This window comes from Maniola hyperantus, chromosome 28 (assembly GCF_902806685.2).
Source record: "Maniola hyperantus chromosome 28, iAphHyp1.2, whole genome shotgun sequence".
Taxonomy (NCBI): domain Eukaryota; kingdom Metazoa; phylum Arthropoda; class Insecta; order Lepidoptera; family Nymphalidae; genus Maniola; species Maniola hyperantus.
In genome coordinates this window covers 4,086,380-4,108,760 of record NC_048563.1, presented here as the reverse complement: position 1 = coordinate 4,108,760, position 22,381 = coordinate 4,086,380, and the positions used below count along the sequence as shown (strand labels likewise).

Sequence of the window (22,381 nt, the reverse complement as noted above, 5' to 3'; positions counted from 1 at the left end):
ACGAAATTTGTTACAGAGATAGCTTGCATTTTTGTTATGGAGTGTAGAAGTAAGGAGCACAATCTCTTAGTGGGTGAAAGTGTGAAAATGAACAGTAAAATATAGCTAAATTATCATTTTTTTCAATCTTTTACAGCACTGACATTAATTTTAGGGTTGCTCTTTATCCTGAAATAAATCATTTTTTCTAAACACATTTTAGTAGTAGTCTTTCTCAACAACAACTTTACCCTTTGCTGTAGCGCAACCGGCCACCCTTGTTCAGCACATTTTCACGGACACATTCATACGTGAAGACACACACATATCGTGCTCTTTACTCCTACACTCCTTATTCTTGGAGACTCTTACTCGGATATCTCCTTATTCGGATACGTTTATCCCAGGAAATCTAAGAATTCCCACGGGATTTTTAAAAACCTAAATCCACTCGTAAGTCCTAGGCATCATCAGGTAGCAAGTAAAAAATATCACAGCACATTATTAATTAATTATTTATTTTTTAATAATAAAATCACAGCAACAGGATTTTACAAATATTTAAGAACTTGATAAAAATCGGCCTTTAGAATGACATTTCTTCTTTGTAGAGCGTTGTCTCTATCACTCATACCCATATGACGTTTTGTCGGCCTCAACGACCGAGACGGTGCTCTACAAATCTGCTGTCTCCTTCTAAAGGTCGATGTTCATCACTTTTGGCCGCGTACGGTAGCATCGCATCGTTACAAAAAAATATTAGTGAACCTTTGATTAGAAGACTTCTTCTGAATAAAGACACAAAATAAAAACTTTTAAACTAAACATTATGCTTTTGTTCAGAAAAACAGAAAACTTGCAATTTCGACACACTTATTCTTAGTTAAACTTAGTTAACGGAATTTATACGGACTTCAAAAACAAAAAAATTATGAACATAAAATTCGACCATTTTCTTTCGTCGTTAACGGTTGAACTATCTATCTATAATCTGTCGACAAGTTATTTGTAACTATGTCTAAAATTGTATTTAGCTAATGCAGTTGTATAGTCTGTACAAAATGACTCCTCACGCGCCATTTTAACTCTATGGGTCAACTGTCGTGTCAAATCAGTACCCTTATTATAAATGCGAAAGTGTGTTTGTTTGTTGGTTTGTCCTTCAATCACGTCGCAACGATGCAACGGATTAACGTGATTTTTTGTATGGATATGGATAAAGACCTGGAAAGTGACATAGGCTACTTTTTATACCGGAAAATCTTCCCACGGGATTTTTAAAAACTTAATTCCACGCGGACGAAGTCGCTGGCATCAGCTAGTTTACAATAAACATACATTACATATATTACAGTTATTAGGTCCCGCAAATTGCTATTGCGCTGGAACCATGTCTCATTAACATCGAAATGACGTCATTATGTCGTCAGCCGAAATAAAATTATACCATCAGCTCGAAACTTCAGTCTAGTGTTTCTTTTTTTTTTTTAATTTATTATCAAATAAAAATACATACAAATAAAAGCTTAAACTAAAAACACCGAAAAAACCACAGAGGTTTGTCCTCGGTGCCTATCTGCAACGAAGATACCTATTAACTCATTACTTAAAAGAAATAATCTACAGTAGGTATATAACGCGAAGAATCACGTAAGTATGTAACATAATATTATAATCGTGAGTAGGTTTATTAAATTTATTAGGTGAATAGGATTAGCACTAATATAAATAATTATATAATCTACATAGACACAAAAGACTCAGCCATCTAACTTTGCTAAAAAATATTCTTTTAATTTATGCTTAATGTTTTTAATATCTATTTTTTTAATCAGCGTTGGAGGTAGTTCATTTATGAATCGCGGAACCAAGTACGCGGTGGTTCGCTCGCCGTAAGTATTGTTAGCGCGCGTAGTGTGCAGGCGGTTAGCCGTCATCACACGCGTCTGTACAGGATGTTCTATTTTTCGGAGTATCTTCTCGTTGAAGAACTCCTCCTTTAGTAATGAGCATTTAAACTGTTCCTGAACGGGTAATGTTTTACAATGTTTAAATAGCCCTAGTTCATTGCCGTCGTATTTCGATTTAATGGAACTAGAGACAATAGTTTTTAAAATTCTTAACTGTAACTTATATATATTATTGAGGTAAGTTTTATAAGTTCGACCGTAGCTACTGAGACCATATTGTACGTAGGTTAGAGCAAACGAGTTATATAGCATTAATTTGGTTTTAAATGGAATCCGTCGATTCAAGACAATTATATTAGCGAGAAATTGCCTTAGTTTATTACATACATAATCTATGTGCAAACCCCAGTTGAATTTACAGTCAATGGTGAGACCGAGATAGGTATAGCGGTCGACCTGCTCAATCGAAGGGCAATTACAACAGTTCAGATTATCACTGTGTAGACAGACATGATCGTGAGCTATAATTTTTTTAAAGGGGAGATATTTTAGATAGCCTGATCTGATGTGAATTAATTTGGTTTTTTTGACATTAAGAACTAAACCCGCATCGTGACACCACATAGTCAGGGTGTTGAAATCCGTCTGCAATGCATCACAGATCTTATCAGGATCCCGGTCAGCGAAAAGGATGCAAGTATCATCCGCGAACTGGTAGCATGAACAATGCTGGATACAGTTACTCATGTCATTCACATACGACAAAAAGTGCAACGGGCCAAGGACGGAGCCCTGAGCCGTGCCTTCACTAGCCACACGGGTGTCGCTGTAGGCGTTACCAATCCGTACATTGAATGTACGATTACGGAGGTAGTCTACGCACCAAGCGAGCAACGGACCTCGAACGCCGCGTGTTTCTAATTTACTTTGCAGAAGATTATGGTTCAGAGTGTCGAAAGCGCGTGAAAAATCAATAAACAGTGCAAGGACGTGCTTTTTTTGGTTAAGGTGTTCATTTACTTGGTCACTGAATTTTGAAAGAAGATCTATTGTTCCCTTTCCCTGCTGAAACCCATATTGATTGTGGTAAATGACTTCATTATTCTTATAAAACGCGCGAATTTGTTCGCAGATAAATTTTTCCACAATTTTATCTACCGACGACAAAAGCGTGATCGGTCGATAATTAGAAAAGTCATTGCGTTTCCCTTTTTTAAAAACTGGTCGCACACATCCTTTTTTTAGACTGTCTGGGTAAGAGCCGCTTTTGACACTGCTGTTAATAAGATTTGCTATGGCCAAAGAAATCTTGTCACTAGCCGTTTTCATGTGGCTAACCTTAATGCCGTCCGCCCCTGGTGCTTTGTTTACGTTTAAGTTTTTAATAATCTTAAAAATTTTAGTGCTTGTCGCTTTCTGAAACAAAATGGAGGAGTTTAGGGACTTTGTATATAAATAAGAATCCAGAAGCTTTTTAGTGCAGGTTGGAATTATAGACTTAACAGCCATGTCGAATTCGTTTGCAAAGCCGTCCGCAATGGCCTTACAGGACAACCCTTGTGCTTCGAAGGCTTTTAAAATTGAATCATCTATAGATAACGATACACGACCCATCATCTCATTTATTATTTTATAGATATTTTTAGAGTTGTTAAAGCTGGTATTTATACGTTTAAGGTAATATGAATTTCGCCGGTCATCTAGTACTTTATTAGCTTTATTACGCGATTTTATATAGTCTAACCTTAGTTTGTCATCATTAGGATTCTTTTTCCACAACCTGAACAGTTTATCCCTTCTATCGCAAAGATTTATTACGTTACAGTCGATCCACGGAGCCCTAAATTGTTGTTTCCGTTGTTTATGGGTGCGATTTTTACTAGCCGTGACGCAAGCTTTCGCATGAGAATCAGTAATAAATTTAAGAATTTGATTAGGACAATTCATTGTATTAGTTTGCGCCCAGTCAACTTTATTTAGTTCATTAAATAAAACCTCGTGGTCAACGTACGTTTTCGAAACAACCTGTACATTGCTAGGAGTAGGCACGGCGTCGCCTGCGCACGCGAACACAATAGCGCGATGGTCCGCCAGTACGACATCCAGCGCAGCGGAGTACGGTTGTAGTGTGGGGAATCGCGCAAAAATGTGGTCTATACATGATTTTGTTACTCGATTAAGTCTCGGTTCTATTCTAGTGTATGTCGTGATTCCGCACATTAAACCGGCCTCGCTCAGTGTGTCCAGATATGAATCTGTGTATGATGATATGTTTTTTAGGTCGAAATTGGTGTCGCCGATAAGAAGAATATTGCTTTTGTGATCGAAATGTGAGACATACTTACTTAATTCCTTTACAAAGATAATTTTGTTTGTACACGGTGGCCTATAAACTGCACACAGGACTGCGTCCTCATGACCTTGAAGTTTAAGAATCCCTGTAAGATTTTCAAATGTGTTACTTTTATACAGGACGGGTGTGAATTTTATTGAGTTGTTGGTATAAACAATAATACCGCCCCCTTTCTTGTTTATTCGCAGTCTTGGGTACATGTTATAGCCAGTTATATTATATAAATGAACGATATTGTCAGAAATTCCAGCTTCCGTGACTATTATAACATCCAATGGAAAACTACAGCTGTGGATTACTTGCAACAGTTTTGTAAAATTTTTAATAAGGGATCTAATATTGATATGTAGGCATGAAAAGTTGAGTTTACTATGGCTGGGTATATTTTGAAAAAAATAATTAATAGATTTACAATCAAAAATTTCATTAACTTTAGACATAATTTATTGACAAAAATATAAATAATATAAGTAATATATATAAGTATATATAGTTGTAATGAGAGACGTCGGGTAGGTATGCTTCAAAATTAAATTGCAGTTTCCCTTAAAACTAGATCAATGTCTTGAAGACAACGAATATAAAAGATTTTACTATTGTTACTTTTCCTAGCACAAACCTTCCCGTCTTTGCACCATACAAATTGAAAAGAGTTGCGCAGTTTTAGTTTAGCATTAAAAAGTAGGGTTTTAACGTGTTTTGTTAACGCTTCTCTCACAAACACACGATCGTCAGCCTTTTCTTTAACAACATTAGGCAGCACCTGCGCGACTGAGATACTTTTTTCCTTACTGGCTGTAATCCATTCGTTTCGAACATTTTTTGTCTTGAGTTCTAGCAAGATGGTGCATGGTTTATCCTTGCCACTAGACAAACGTTGGGTCGACTGTATTACGCCCTTATCTACGTTTAATTTAGATGCTACCGCGGTGATTACGTTGTCGAGTTCCACGGGAGGAAAGTCAGGCAAACCGGCGATTTCAAGTTGACGTCACTAAAATGGCGGCCACGCGCATTAGCAATTTGCGGGACTTGTACACTACAAAAAAATTACAGGCATTTCATAGGAATGTCCGCGAACATGCTCGCCGAGCTGAGCGGCTCACGAGCACGATCCGCGCGAGCTTTCACTCGCCGATGCTCCCTGATCCGAATGTCTTTGCCTGTAACAAATATACAGTATTTTTTATTTTTCGTCCTGTGGTCCTACCGCGGTTGTTTGACAGCTACAATGTCACGATCGCAATCATCTCTGATTGGTTAATGCTCGCTCACTATTGGCTACAATGCATTGTTGCAACAAGAATGGCACAAATTCAACAAATCAGAACAATTGAGATTGTAATAATGATTGATGCAGGTTTTAGACAATCGCCCTACTGGACTACACAAACTTCAAACCCCTATTTTATGCCCTTAGGGGTTGAATTTTCAAAAATTCCACGCGGACGAAGTCGCGGGCATCAGTTAGTAAATTCCCGCAAATTGCTAATGCGCGTGGCCGGCATTTTAGTTACGTCAGCAGTAGACTGAAGTTTCGAGCTGATGGTATGTATATTTTTACCTAAACATACGTCAAATGGCGTAAAAATGACGCTATTTCGATCTTAATGAGACATGGTCATATTACATATTCTGTGACATGGTTCCAGCGTATTAGCAATTTGCGGGACTTATAGTTAATATATTATATTATTATTATAAATGCGTAAGTTTGTATGTGTGTGTGTGTGTATGTTTATTACTCCTTCATGCAAAAACTACTAGACGGATTTGGCTGAAATTTGGAATGGAGATACATTATACCCTGAATTAAGACATAGGCTCTTTTTATCCCGGAAAATCAAAGAGTTCCCGTGGGATTTTGAAAAACGTAAATCCACGCGGACGCAGTCGCGGGCATCAGCTAGTAGTTAATATAATTTTTGACTAGTTTTGACTTTGATTTTGACTTACCTCAATGAAACGCTGTCTCCCTGCGAGACGCCCTTGTGTCTCTTGAAGTGTATCGCTCGGCCGGTTTTGGTGTAACACTCGTAGTTGCACAGTTTGCAGACGAATTTGGCGAAGTGGCCGCGGTAGTGCGCCGAAAGTCGGCGCTCGTCGGTGAAGCGTCGCTCGCAAATTGCGCATTCGCTTGTACCGAATTCCTGTAAAAAATATATAATTTTTAGGGTTCCGTACCTCAAAAGGAAAAACGGAACCCTTATAGGATCACTTTGTTGTTTGTCTATCTGTCCTACAGGGCAGGGTACTTCCCATTGACCCATAATCATGGGCAGATAGGTAGGTCTTATAGCAGACATAAGGAGAAAAATCTGAAAACCATGAATTTGTGGTTACATCACACAAAAAAAATTTTAATGTGGTCATAAACTAATAAAATCGGACTGTAGTACGGAACCCTCGTTGTGCGAGCCTGACTAGCACTTGGTCGGTTTTTTCCTTCTAAAGTTTGGAACCCTAAAAAACCGGCCAAGTGCGAGTCAGGCTCGCGCAACGAGTGTTCCGTACTACAGTCGTATTTTTCGACATTTTGCAGTATAACTCAAAAACCATGATTAATAAAAATAAATAATTATCTGTTTTAGAATGCACAGGTGAAGACCTTTCATATGATACCCCACTTGATATAGTTATCTTACTTCGACAATTGAAAATACTAATTATTAGTTCATGACCACAATTTAATTTTTTTGTGTGATGTAAACCACAAATTCACGGTTTTCAGATTTTCCCCCGAATGTCTGCTATAAAACCTACCTACCTGCCAAATTTCATGATTCTAGGTCAACGGGAAGTACCCTGTAGGTTTCTTGACAGACCGACAGACAGACAACAAAGTGATCCTATAAGGGTTCCGTTTTTCCTTTTGAGGTACGGAACCCTAATAAAGCAATCAATGCATACCTGATTATGAAAATTCCTATTATGTTCGAGCAACCGATTATGATTCGTAAAACCAAGGATACAAGAGTCACATTTGAACGTCATATTCCTAAACGATTCTATATTGCGTCTTTCCTCTAGAATTTTCACTAATTCATTTATTTCTATTTGAACTTTTCCGAAAATCGCTTCGGGATCTGTTTCTTTAGTAAATATTTCGTCGTTTTCTTGTCCTTTGGACGTTTTTGGTCCACTATGGTCCAATTTCAGTCTCTTTGGTCCACTGTACACTCTTTGGCCCAGTTTAACACGTTTTGGTACGTTTTCGGCCGTTTTTGGTTCTGGTTTCGGACGTCTCATCACTTTCTGCGTTAGTACGCTTTTGTTAGGTTCATTTTGGATGTCCAAGTTTCTTTCAACCTGTAATATAAAGACATATGAGTACATAAAGAGAGAGAGTGTGACATAGGCTACTTTTTATCCCGGAAAGAGTTCCACGGGATTTTCAAAACTCTAAATCGTCGCGGGCATCATCTAGTCTAAATATATAAAAGGAAAAGGTGACTGACTGACTGATCTATCAACGCACAGCTCAAACTACTGGACGGATCGGGCTGAAATTTAGCATGCAGATAGCTTCGCTCTGGGCTGGTTTCCGCACTTAAACGTTTCCGTCTGTTGTGCGCAGATAGCTATTGTGACGTAGGCATTCGCTAAGAAAGGATTTTTGAAAATTCAACCCCTAAGGGGGTGAAATAGGGGTTTGAAATTTGTGTAGTCCACGCGGATGAAGTCGCGAGCATAAGCTAGTTAAAAATAAAAACATTACCCAGCGAGCTCTCCTATCTTCTTGATTAAACTCTAGAGGGTCCGGCAAGGAGATCTCCTCTACCTCCACCTCCACTGCCTCCTCCTTGATGTCCTGAGCGCATTCCTCTACTCTGCTTAGTTTCTCACTTTCTTCTTCTTCTTCCTCCGATTTTTTGTATTCGCCTATTAATATTGTGGATAGGTTGGACAGGGTTTCGCAGTTTCGATTCTGAAAAAAAAAACAATCAGATTTATTGTAAACTAGCTGATGCCCGCGACTTCGTCCGCGTGGAATTAGGGTTTTTAAAAATCCCGTGGGAACTCTTTCATTTTCCGGGATAAAAAGTAGCCTATGTCACTCTCCAGGTCTTTATCTATATCCAGGCAAAAAATCACGTCTGTCCGTTGCACCATTGCGACGTGATTGAAGGACAAACCAACAAACACACTTTCGCATTTATAATAAGGGTACTTGACTTTGTGATAACTGCCGCCCATGAACATTTGCAGCACCAGAGGAGCCGCCCATGCGTTGCCGGCCTTTTAGGAATTTGTTGGTCCGCCCCTTGAATAACCCCATGTTATAATCTAGTGGGAACACCGCTGATGGGAGTTGGTTCCACAGTTTGCACGTGCGTGAAAAAAAGGATCTGGCACAGCGGACGGTTGAAGTGCATCAGACACCCAGGTGGTGAGGGTGAAATTCCTTACGGTGGCGCGCGGTGCGGCTGTAGAAAAATGAGGGTGGAATGAGGTCAAAAAGCTCTTCAGAGCACTCCCCATTATAAAGGCGACATTTTACATTTTCTTTTGTAGCTCAACAGCAAGGAATTTGTTGGTCTGCCCCTTGAATAACCCCATGTTGTTATAAAGTGGGAACACCGCCGATGGGAGTTGGTTCCACAGTTTGCACGTGCGTGGAAAGAAGGATCTGGCACAGCGGACGGTCGAAGTGCACCAGACACCCAGATGGTGAGGGATATTTCTATGAGAAGACGACGCAGCGACACCGCTTCGGCGTCGCACTGCCGCCGCAACTCATCGTGTGCCTCCGCACTCGGAATGCCCGCGTGTTCGAGGTAACCACAAGTAAAGTTCTCTCACCTTCGTGAGTTGCAAGAACTAATAATAATAATAATAATAACGACGACATCTGTCGAGCTTGTCGCCATCCCGGCGAGTCACTCAGACATGTGCTTTCGGGATGCTCAGCGCTTGCCAACACTGAGTATCTGCACAGACACAACCAAGCATCCAAAATCCTTCACCAAGAGCTTGCTCTGAAGTGCGGTCTCCTGGATGAGAGGCTGCCGTATTACAAGTACACACCGGTGCCGGTACTCGAGAGCGACGGAGTCCGGCTCTATTGGGACCGGTCCATCATCACGGACAGGACTATTCTAGCGAATAAGCCTGACATCGTGGTGGTGGACCGGGCACAGTCGAGGGTGTTTTTGGTGGACATCACCATTCCGTATGACGAGAACCTCGTGAGAGCTGAGACGGAGAAAAAGCGCAAATATCTCGATCTGGCTCACGAGGTTTCCGACATGTGGCATGTGGAGTCCACTGAAATCATCCCAATCGTCATATCTGCGAATGGGTTGATCCCAGTCAGCCTCGCTCAACATCTGAGGCGACTGGGGTTCCGTGGCAGTTCGCTCGCAGCCAGGATGCAAAAAGCGGTCTTGCTGGACTCGGCTAGGATAGTCCGCCGATTTCTTCACCTGTCGCCCTGACCCCCGGCCGTTTGGTCTCCCCTGCCGGGGTGTAATCCTCCGCCCGGTACAAATATGTATGTATGTAATGTTTATGTAGGTCTATTTATTTTTATGTATGTAAGTATATTATAAACTTTTTTGGCCTTTATATGTATCTATTTTGTACACGGGCGTGAGAGCAAATAATATATAATAATAATAAATACACTTTATTTGCACAACCACAAGAAGGATTACATTAAAGAATAAAAAACACAGACAGAAGGAAGATACAAAAGGCGGCCTTATCGCTAATTAGCGATCTCTACCAGGCAACCTTGAAGATTGGAAAGTATAAGGAAAATTAGATTGCAGGTGGTGTGTAATATACTATAAACATACATTCAAATAACTGATACATACTAATACATAAACCACTAATACATGTATTAAATAATATGTATAATACCAATATACTAATAAAATAGACTAATATATATAGAACTGTACCTGATTAGTCTCGAACACGTTGTTAGCTCGTCGCACTCTGTCCTGGAAACGCTTGACTCTGCGCAGCTCGGCGTGGCATTCCCAACACGCCAACATTTGGTACATGAAGCTTGCTATGGTGGTGTTCTGAAAAACAACTCAATCAATCTCAATCAATTTTTTTTTAAAGAATATTAACCACTAGCTCATGCTCGCGACTTCGTCCGTGTGGACTACACAAATTTCAAACCCCTATTTCACCCTCTTAGGGGTTGAATTTTCAAAAATCCTTTCTTAGCTGATGCCTACGTCATAATAGCTATCTACATGCCAAATTTAAGCCCGATCCGTCCAGTAGTTTGAGCTGTGCGTTGATAGATCAGTCAGTCAGTCAGTCGCCTTTTCCTTTTATATATTTAAGAAAGAAGAAAGATTAAATGACTAATATTCCCCTTTCCTCTCCAACTAAGCGTCAAGCTTGTGCTAGGAGTAGGTACGACAATAGTGCAACGGGCGGGGTTTGAACCGTCGACCTTTCGGTTTTCAGTCCACTCCTATACCGGTTGAGCTATTGAGGCTCAAATTCTCCTTTCTATCTCTATTTATTGCGCTTCCCTAGTGTCCCTTTCCCACTCACCTGGTAATTGTTCTCAACCAGCAGTTTCCTATATAAATGCGCGTATTCGCCCAACTCCTTCATTCTCCTGCCGATGCTCAGGCAGAGACGACACTGCTTCTTCTCTTCATCAGTTATTTCTTCCTTTATTAATATGACCTCTTGTAGTTGTAACGCCGCGTTCTGAAAATGCAATAAATTACTATTAGAATAGAATAGAATATATATATATATATATATTTATTTTTAATTCAAGTAGACTTATTACATTATCATGATAAACCCATCACCGGCTCACTACAGAGCACGGGTCTCCTCTCAGAGTGAGAAGGGTTTTGGCCATAGTCTACCACGCTGGCCATGTGCGGATAGGTAGACTTCACACACCTTTGAGAACATTATGGAGAACTCTCAGGCATGCAGGTTTTCTCACGATGTTTTCGTTCACCGTTAAAGCAAGTGATATTTGATTAATTAAAACGCACATAACTCCGAAAAGTTAGAGGTGCGTGCCCGGGATCGAACCCCCGACCTCCGATTAGAAAGCGGTCGTCCTAACCACTAGGTTGATTCCTTCATATGATGGTTGATTCATTCCACAACAGACAGACAGAGACAACGAAGTGATACTACGACAAATCCATTTTTCCTTTTAAGGTACGGAACCATAACATGTGATGATGTGGCACAGTGGGGAGCGCTGTGGTCTTATCAGTGGGAGGTCCCAGGTTCAATTCCAGGCAAGAGAAATTTGGAATTTTATAATTTCTAAATTACCCCTGGTCAGGTCTAGTGGGAGGCTTCAGCCGTGGCTAGTTACCACCCTACCGGCAAAGCCATGGCGCCAAGCGGTTTAGCGTTCCGGTACGATGCCGTGTAGAAACCAAACGTGTAGAACGTTTATCACCACTTACCACCAGGTGAGATTGCAGTCAAGAGCCAACTTGTATCTGAATTAAAAAAGATCATTTCCACTGACCATGGAGTATTTGAAAGGTTGGTGCTGCAACTCTTCAGCCGTGGAGATGGAAGGTTGGTACTGTAACTCTTCAGCCATGGAAGTGGAAGGTTGGTACTGCAACTCTTCAGTCATGGAGGTGGAAGGTTGGTACTGCAGCTCTTCAGTTTTGGAAGGTTGCTCGGTTGCGCCTGCACTGTCAGCTTGGTTGGACGCAAACTATGATGAGAGAATTATTAAAATTAAAAAATTTAGGTCAAGAGTGTAACTGTAAGGTATAAGAATATGCAGAACTAGATGATACCCGCGACTTCGTCCGCATGGATTTCAGTTTTTAAAAATCCTGTGGGAACTCTTTGATTTTCCGGGATAAAAAGTAGCCTTAGTAAGCTATATCTGTACCGAATTTCGTCAAAATCGATTGAACGGATGGGCCGTGAAATGCTAGCAGACAGACAGACGGACACACTTTCGCATTTATAATATTAGTATGGATTTGGCTGTACCTTTTTGTTTTTGTAACATCTCCACAGGTTTACTAATCCTATGTCCTTCCCCGGGATGCAAGCTATCGCTGTACCCACCAAATTTCGTCAAAATCGGTTGAACAGATGGACCGTGAAAGGCTAGCAGACACAGACACACTTTCGCATTTCCAATATTTGTATGGATATGGATTAGGATTTAGATTTCACTTTAAATTACTAGCGTCTACAGAAATAAACCGTATCGGATGGCACTATAATAATCTACCCACTGTAGGTACTAAACGTAAACATCGAACTGTGTTCTTAGCATAACAAGGGTTATTCACAAAATACAATCTAATAGCTCAGTCACTACTTTAACTCACGAATTACTCTAGTATTAACCAATAGTCATTGATATTCCGTATTCGTTAAACAATTAACCTACGCTAATATTTTATAGTGAGTGCTTTGCAGACAAAGTTACCGGACTTGCTTTGAGGTCATGATTTGACACAATAGTTCTACATTTATCCATTATCACTATCACAGAATTAAATTAAATTGCACGATTATTATTATTCACGCCAATCTGAATTCTCATGAAAAAGGCAAGAATAAATTCGAATAAGGACAACCTACGCGCGTTCCGTCAAAATCCTTTTTGCTCAAAATCAACTCCACTCTTGGACGATTTAACCCATGGACTTGTAACGCGCCTAATATTACGAATAAAAATTTCTGTCACTTTTGGTGCGGGACGAGGAAACACTACATAGACAACTTGACACACTCACTCAACAAAGTTTTGTGACACACACATATCTAAATCTTCAACACTACTACATTTTACGCACACTAATATGTTATATACATCAACATACAAAGACATTACGAGTGTAAGACAGTCAAATTGATTTGCGATGCTACCGTATCGATATTTTAAAATATATCGATAGTTTTTCAGAAACAAAAGTAGAAGTAAGAATTTATTACTCGTATTTAATTACTTAAAACCAGTGTTTGGTCAGCGTACCGTATTCTTGCATACATTCACCTCACTTAATAGGTAATTATCCCAAAAACTAATAATGCAACGTAAAAATAAGAAAAATATTTATTTAAAAAATATGCACATACTTTTTACTTATTTTATATCATTTTTAATCTTTTGTATTTTTTTATATAACGAAATTTTCATTTAAAATTTCGATAGTGAAAATGTTAATTATTCATCATAGTAGGTTGTTAAAGCGTAACACAAAAAGACAGACAGTCAGACACCCTCAAAAATTGTTTCAAATTTACATGTAAACACATAATATGGAAACACTTACGGTATCTGCTAAAAGCAATGTTGGTATGGCATGAGAGACTAATTTGCGACGTTTATTAGGCAAACATTCAAATTGGGACGAATCAAAGTGCGCCGAACAGATAGTACTTGTGCGGGTAGGTTCCCAACTACGTTTTCGATCGCACAATTGTGCCCACTTCATTTTAAAGTGGGCGTCTTTAGGAAATCTGTAAAAATAAAACGATTATGATAAATTATTACCTGATCCTCATCCTTGAGAAAGGTACACCTTTTAGCTACATATTACCCAGTTCAGAGACACCCTACCCCGTTTCGCGCCTATCACTAAAATTGCGTTGCTTTAATTTTTTTTTAAATGTATTAAGTACGTGAAATCACAGAAATCGACCAGTTTTATTACAAGTATAGGTAGCGAAAAAATTGTGGTAATTAATAATAACTATTCTTTACTTGACTTGAAGACGGTAATTTAGTCGTTAATAATAAAGAAAATGTTTTCATCGATATCGATAATCGAACCGCAATCACTATCGTACTACTACGTAATTTCATGCTGTTCACGCGTATTCAAATTTTAACCTAATTTGTATATGTCGAGGGTTGCAATTGTTTAGAAAAAACAAAATATAGTCTCGTGAGGAGTGTGACTCGTTTCTACCGAATTATTACGTACTCAATTACTGAATCGGTAAAGTTCTCGATTGTTATTTTATTATAATAATTTATGTAATTTAATTTATAGAAAGCGTTTATTACACCAAAAATACTTACTTATGAAATGAAATTCCATCTTTTTGTAAATTTGATGTGTTTGATTTGTTCTTGCACTCACTAACGGCACAAACAGGCATTTTTCACCCAGCGTGTAAGACGTCGTCACACATCGAAAACGATTCTGACAATGACAAAATCGTTTCCGTAAACAGTGTTTATAAACGCAGTGGATTAAAAATCCATTACTATTGACAGAGGGGAATAATCATGCGAGGCGCGTCCTTAGGTTAAATCGTCCAAGACTCCACTATGATCTATGAGTCTATCAACTCTGAGTTTGACCCAGAGTAGAAAATGACAGTGTTTTGGGAACCAAAGAGTATGTAATCACTACGTTTTGGGAACTAGCTACGCTGGCGCCACTTTGACAGTTACGTAATGCGTTGCCAACCCCATTATTATTGATTTCTTGCGATTTTTTATAGGTACTAACTATATACCTTTTTAGGCAGTTTCCTAGTAGGCATCCACTAAGAAAGGATTTTTGAAAATTCAACCCCTAACGGGGTGAAACAGGCGTTTGAAAGCGTAATCCACGCGGACGAAGTCGCGAGCATAAGCTAGTTACACAAATATAGATACTGCAAACATATAATATAGGTACCTACAGTTGTGGTCATAATATAATTAAGAATGTTAGCTGTTGTTGAAGAATGTTGAGTGAAAGCTGGACAAATAATTAGGAACGAATATAAAACTGGATCGAGAATCAGATCATTAGACTTAGATTAAATGAATTAAGCATGAATGTGAAAAAAGAATATTTAAACTAAAATAAGGTAATAGTGCAACGGGGATGTTAATAATTGTAGTGATGTAATTAGGTTATAGTTAATGACATGTCCACAATTTTTAATTACATTGACTCTATCAATATTTGACATTTTGCAAGAGAAATCTAGATCTGCACTGAGCTGGCTAGCCGTAGACAAAAACTGACTTTATTATGAGGAATTCCATAAAGGTGCGTGCAGTATGCTTCGGATCACTGTCATGCTCGAACAATCAAGTCACAGATCTGTGTATTGGAATGTTTAAATACCCACCTGGAAGCACGTACTTACCTTACTTTCTATCCTTCCGCACTCAAGTAACTTATTTTCTACCAATCGCCGTCGAATAGTGCGTGCCGAGATCGCTGATGTGTTGTTTTCACCGAAATATTCTTTTCTTATCTCGTTTGACCCTTTCAAAGGATTTTGTTTTGCCAGAAGAACTATATTTCTATCATCTAGACGAGATGTTTTTCTCGGTTTAGATACGCGCGGAATATTTGAAGTCGTTTGGTAAGTGTCGAAATGCTTCACGGCATTGAAAACCATTGTTTTCGAGCATTGCAAATGATCAGCTATCTTTTTATACGACCAATTTTTCTCACGAAGTTTTATTATGAATTCCCTTGTAGATTGATCACAAGTTTTATTTTTACCCATTATTATGTTAATAAAGTACCTAATCAAGATTATTTACATTTGTACAGCACTCATAACAAAAATTAGCACTGTGTTCTACTTAAGTATTTAAAGAATAAAGAATAAACTGTTCAGCCTTGTTCAGTGTTCTTAATTATGTGACCAGCCACCACAGACGAATAACATATCAGCCACTAGCCAGCAGGACCCAGTACTCGCAGCTGAAAGAGAGCCGACCGAGATAGTATACAGGGCGTACCTACTGTCTCTTTCTAACAGGGTGACAATAAGATTTTTGCTATGTGAGACAAACTCAATCTTGCAATCTTCCTACTTATAGTTTAGGTAGTATAAACACATAGGTATTGAAGTTTTTCATTAGCAATGGAATATTTCATTGATATTAGGCATGGATTATGAAATAAATGGAAATATGGGTTAACAAATAATTATGTGCCTAAACGATTAACCTAGCGTAACATAATTACTTCCGGTTTATGATATCTAAATATATAAAAGGAAAAGGAAAAGGGGACTGATTGACTGACTGATCTATCAACGCAACGCTCTAACTACTGGACGGGTGGGGCTGAAATTTGGCATGCAGATAGCTATTATGACGTAGGCATCCGCTAAGAAAGGATTTTAGGAACGAGGAAGGATAGAAGGAATAAGGAAAATATACAGGGTGTAACCATAACGTTGGCAAAAACGAAGACAGGTGGTACCGATGATTACTGATATGATACCACAAAAAGAACGCGAAAAAAAAACCTATATTTTGAAAAATTTCACAACATAATGCAAATAAAACATCTGACTGACGCTAGAGGTCAACGAACGTTGCGTAAGTAGCCCACTCGGAGTCAATGCCACGTCGTAGGCAAGGCATTGACCCGAGTTTTGCACGCAATACATTGCGGGTTTGAAAAATACTAAATCACTAAAATTACAAGATAAAGCAAATGGTTATTGACATTGGATTGTGTTTAGGTAGTATAATAGTAACGGTAAGTTTAACTAACGGAGTCAATGCCGCGTCGTAGGCAGGGCATTGACCCGAGTTTGCACGCAATACATTGCGGGTTTGAAAAATACTAAATCACTAAAATTACAAGATAAGGCAAATGGTTATTGGTGTTGGATTGTGTTTAGATAGTATAATAGTAACGCCAAGTTTTTGCTAGCGTTCTGGTTACAGTCTATATGCCTATAGATTATTAATTATGCGGTTCTTACTTCCCTTTCCAGGTCTCTTTGACTCGCACCAATAAACGATACGGGTATATTCAGCATGGGGATCGCGTTATCTGTTAAACGTCTTTTAGTTTTTTCTTTTGTAATACAATTGGAATCGAAGTGAAATTCACAAATCCTATGTCGCTGTCTGCTCTTAGCGTCATCTAGTTTCGCGATAAGATCTTGTCGACCGACAATACGAAGCCACAGGTGTCTTCTGAAATATGAAACACATCTTGTAGGATGTTACTTGAATATTTTCTCTTATATATAAAAAGCAGAATGTTACTTAGTTCTTATATTTATCGATGACTTATTTGAAGGAATGCGCAACACTAGTGACTGACTGATATCATATATGACGAATTATAGTGAGCAACCGTCAACCAATCAGAGGTGATTGCGGTCGTAACATTGTAATTCAATTCAATTCCCAATTATTGGCTTTTAGGTGTGCCAGCTGGGCACAGAGTGTTTCGCCAGTGTCACGTTTATGGAGAAGGCACGAAGGAGATTGTTCGGTGAGAGCTGTTGTACAGTTAAATTTTGAATATCTACAAAATAGTTAAATTTTTTTTTTTTTTTTTGGTAGTTTGTTAGTTTGTTAGTCCTTAACCTAGAAAAAAAAACACAAATGATTAGTTGTCTATTAGATTTAAAACATTAGTTGGAGACAAACACAATAATATTTACAATTTAATTTTATTATATTCTATATATTTACATAAAAATCTACAATATGGACTAAACACAAACATTAATAAACATTCAACATTTATAGGACGAGGGACTTTGTGAGGGAGGACATGCGTAACATTGTAGCTGCCATTCTAACACAATCGCAATTGAGCAACTGTGACAGTTGTCAGTGACATAAATAGGGCTGCTACTTTGTTGAAAATACATCCTAATATCGATATTAATTTGCCTAAAGTTTAGGCACGCGAAAAATATTTATATATCACTAGATGATGCCCGCGACTTCTTCCGCGTGGATTTAGGTTTTTTGAAATCCCGTGGGAACTCTTCAATTTTCCGGGATAAAAAGTAGCCTATTTCCTTTTCCGGGATATAAGCTAACTCTGAAACTCTGTACCAAATTTTATCAAGATCGGTTGAACGGTTGAAAGGCTAGCAGACAGACAGACAGACACACTTTCGCATTTATAATATTAGTATGGATGGTTTAAGCCCTAAACCAATGAAGTATGATATTTTTCGTGTAGGTCCACATTCTTTATACATTTTTATTATAACAAGATACTAAACTTCATAAACATCACTTGGATGACATCTGCCACAGGACAGGGCTCAAGCTATATTTTATCAACCTCAAGTTTAAGCAACGTGGCAACTGCACATGCACGAATCGCGCACATGTGCAGAAAAAGAAGCAAACGAAATGGAGCGCGTGAGTAAAATTTAACTCCTCACGCGCCATTTTACCTCTATGGGCATTGGGAACTGTCTTGTCAAAAGTACGGTTCCCCTTTAAAATAAGGACTAAAATCGTAGGTACTTTTGACATAAAATTTGACACAAAAAGTTAAAATGGCGCGTGAGGAGTTAAATTTTACGCATTACCTATACTTAATTTTCATGTACCTATTACCTACGTCAAAGAAGGCAAGATGGTACTTACTTCGCTTTGTCTCTTGGGTACACAAAAAACGCACAATCCTTACGTTTTCTAGAACTATTGAAACACACTGTACAATGGTTGGGCATTTTTACACTGCAGTTTATTTATGTAGGTATTCAAATCTTTTTTTTTCGAACAATAGTTTAGTTACATCAATATATTGTACACAATCTCTAATCGTAAGATAACTTAATTAGTCTATATAAAATCGCTCGAAAACTCTTTATTGAACGTCAATTTACTGCAATGCACATGACACACAGCCCTTTAGTTTGCCCTCATACCACACTGAGCCGGCGCGGGGCGGCGCAAACTAGTTCGTCATCCAGTCGAAGCAACTTGTGAGAGTTCACGCACACGAGTAGATAAGGTTCACGCACACCTGTGCTAATGTGTGTACTATGCAGTAGAGATGAGTGTTATCGGCTATTTCTGGCAACGGTTATCCAACCGTTATTCAGTTTCAATACCGATATTGATAACCGTTGCCGAATATCAGTATCCTCTGATTCCTGTGTTTCAACTAATTTAATATGCACACCGTTTTCGTTTGTAGTAACTATGATAGCTGCCGTATCGATACCGTCTGTATAGCTAAAGTTTCAAGTCGTTACTAAGCCGGTAGCCAATATTAGCTCCTTCTAGACATTGAGTGTGTGAAAACATTTAGAAAGCAAGAGAAAGCATAATTATTTTGCGTTTCAAGTTACCAAAAAACCAAATAATGCATTGTCATAGATAACTGATAACCGTTGCTAGCTACCGTAGTTGCTAACAATACCGATACGGTACGCTATAGGCACGGCAACCGTTTTCAGTTACGTTATGCTATAGCGGACACATGTCTACTATGCAGTGTGACCCGTAGCGAGCCGTTTGTATGTAGACTAGCATATGCTCGCGACTTCGTCCGCGTGGACAACACAATTTCGAACCCCTTTTTTACACCCTTAGGGGTGCAATTGTCAAGAATCCTTTCTTAGCGGATGTCGACGTCATAATAGCTATCTGCATGTAAAATTTCAGCCCGATCCGTCGAGTAGTTTGAGCTGTGCGTTGATAGATCAGTCAGTCATGAGTCAATCAGTCAGTCAGTCAGTCAGTCACCTTTTCCTTTTAAACTGACAGGTGAAACGTCAAATAACTTTATGAAATCGACAAACGGCCTTTCCGTCTTTAACAAACGGCACATTGGCCAGTTAAGTTAAAGACGGAGTTTATCTTGCATTGCGTTGTTCAGAAACGCACTGGCTCGAGTTATCGGACCAAAAGCGCTATTGAATAGATAAACAGCCGTGAAAAGTACCTCAGAAACCGGGCATTAGTGATTCATTTTTATATTATAGATTTGTTACTGAGCGAGTGATAGGCCTGTTAATTAATATGGACTAACTATCTAATTTAGAGTAGCAAATGTCTGCTCTAGTAAATAACAGCTCTCAGAGCAATGCGCGGCCGACGACGCGACGAGGGGTCGGCGGTCGGCCATTACCAGGCATGCGATGTTGCCGCTCTTCTAACGGAGATCTAACGTGGGAACTGTATACCTACATATAACAAGTGACTGTAGGCTGAGGCCACGGTATAACTCGGCCGTATCTTTGAAATAAATACCTACAGCAGTGCCGTACGTAAACATGCGATAGGGCTGCCCGCCTCCGGCATTTTAATTACATTTTTTTTAAGAAGAATAAGAATAATTTATTTTGAATTTAGAATTTAGACACAAGAAACGAGTTTCCTACCCTCTGCACCAGGAAAACCCTGTATTGCAGAAGGCAGTTACAAGTTTTTTGCTTACTTTGTGTTTAAATATGTACTTGTCATATTAAATATGTACTTGAACTTTTTAGTGAAAAAATCGCGCGGTTATTACAAAAACAAAACACCGTCCGTTCGTCACTGCGGCACAGTCGCGACCACAGATTAATAGGGATACTACTTACTATACCAAGTGGGGTATCATATGAAAGGGCTTCACCTGTGCATTCTAAAACAGATTTTTATTTATTTTTATGCATTATAGTTTTTGAATAATCGGGCAAAATGTCGAAAAAATACGACTGTAGTACAAAACCTTGTTGCGCGAGCCTGACTCGCACTTGGCCGGTTTTTTTTATTAAAACTCATGGCACGAGATAAGTTGTGGCTACGGGACTCACTTCAGGATTTCTGAAGAGGAAACCACGGACCCAATCTTTCCCCGCTGCATTGTTAGTCGCCCAGCTAGCCGGGTACCTTTTCATCTTCGCGTTCGCGAATTGATAAGCCAATTGCAACGCTCTCTTCCTATTCAGCCCACAATGCATTTTACTGAACGAAAGTAAATATTTGACGAGGTGTTTTTCTTCGGATACGGTGAATATTTGTGCCTGTTTATACTGACTGTTTTTTTCTTCAAATTTATGTAGTTTTTGTTCGTTCAACACGTAACGTCTCAGCGTACGTCTATCGATTCCATACTTTATGGATGCTTGTCTTATAGATGCACCACCCTTTATTTCATGTATAGCGTTCTCTAGCTCGGTCTTAGTATTTTTTTTTCTTTTAAGCGTTTTCTCAGAGGGCTTATATTGAAATGGCATTTTCCTGCAGTGAAAGACAATAAGATTAAAAATAAAATAGCATAGTGCGAGTCAGGTTCGCGCAATGAGGGTTCCGTACTACAGTCGTATTTGTTCGACATTTTGCACGATAAACCAAAAACTATGATGCATAAAAATAAATAAAAATCTGTTTTAGAATGCACAAGTGAAGCCCTTTCATATGATACCCCACTTGATATAGTTATCTCATTTTTTAGATTTTTCCCCTAATGTCTGCTATAACACCTACCTACCTGCCCATGATTCTAGGTCAATGGGAAGTACCGTGTAGGTTTCTTGACAGACCGACAGACAGACAGACAACAAAGTGATCCCATAAGGGTTCCGTTTTTCCTTTTAAGGTACGGAACCCTAAAAATCAACAAGTCAAATGCGAGCAGAGCGGGGTGATTCGTCTAGATATTATAAGTCCCGCAAATTGCTATTTTGACGTCAGCCGAAATAATAATATACCATCAGCTCGAAACTTCAGTCTAGTACTGACGTCACTAAAATGCCGGCCACGCGCACTAGCAATTTGCGGGACTTATACCTCATATTATTAACACCACAAAGGGAGACATGACCACTGAGCAAGTCTCCCGCATGCGTCATGACTCATGGTGCAAGTCTCCCGCACTAACTATAGGACTTTCGTCACAGAAAAATCATTGAATCATAGCCATATAATACTTAGCACACGTCAAACTATAATAATCAGGCAACACAATAGTAATAATATATACAATACGTACCTCAATAAACACAATCGTAATTTCAAAGCTGTTAAGATTAATAATTTAAGTTTACTCCGCAGTCACAAAATCACGTTTAACAACTTGACAACTAAACAAACCAGCCATCGCACATCGATCGTGCAAAATGGCGGCACGCTTTTTATTGGTCTCGGCCGCGATCAATGACCGTTTTGACGTTTCATCAGCGCGAAATTTAAGTTGAGTTTTTAAAGTTCCCCCGCCCCGCCTGGGCAAGTCTCCCCCGACTTCCTTTAATTATTCTTCTATCTTGTAATAGATATATATATATATATATATATTATTATATATATATATATTATTATATCTATAGATGTGTGCATAAACACAACAATAGAGAGAGACAAGAAATAATATTGTAATAATCACACATCTAAACCACCTTTAGTCACAAAGAATTTTAAATTACTCTACAAATAGGGTTGTCAACTTTTATAAGAAGAAATAGAGTAAATCTGATTTCA

The 22,381-nt window shown here is 38.8% G+C and overlaps 1 protein-coding gene across 17 annotated transcripts in view; it reads right to left on the bottom strand.

Moving 5' to 3' along the window:
• Positions 1-486: 486 nt before the first annotated feature.
• LOC117994968 (uncharacterized) overlaps positions 487-22,381 on the bottom strand; it is a 185,032-nt gene continuing 163,137 nt past the window's right edge. For 10 of the 17 annotated variants that reach the window (XM_069508248.1, XM_069508245.1, XM_069508246.1 and 7 more), the window contains 7 exons: positions 11,726-11,923; positions 10,768-10,929; positions 10,152-10,277; positions 7,961-8,170; positions 7,153-7,551; positions 6,199-6,392; positions 4,405-5,405 (listed from right to left, as the gene is read on the bottom strand). In XM_069508248.1, coding sequence (XP_069364349.1) covers positions 5,345-5,405; positions 6,199-6,392; positions 7,153-7,551; positions 7,961-8,170; positions 10,152-10,277; positions 10,768-10,929; positions 11,726-11,923 — 1,350 coding nt within the window. In that variant the 3' untranslated portion in view covers positions 4,405-5,344. The other 7 variants (XM_069508240.1, XR_011238367.1, XM_069508235.1 and 4 more) reach the window with 7 other exon arrangements.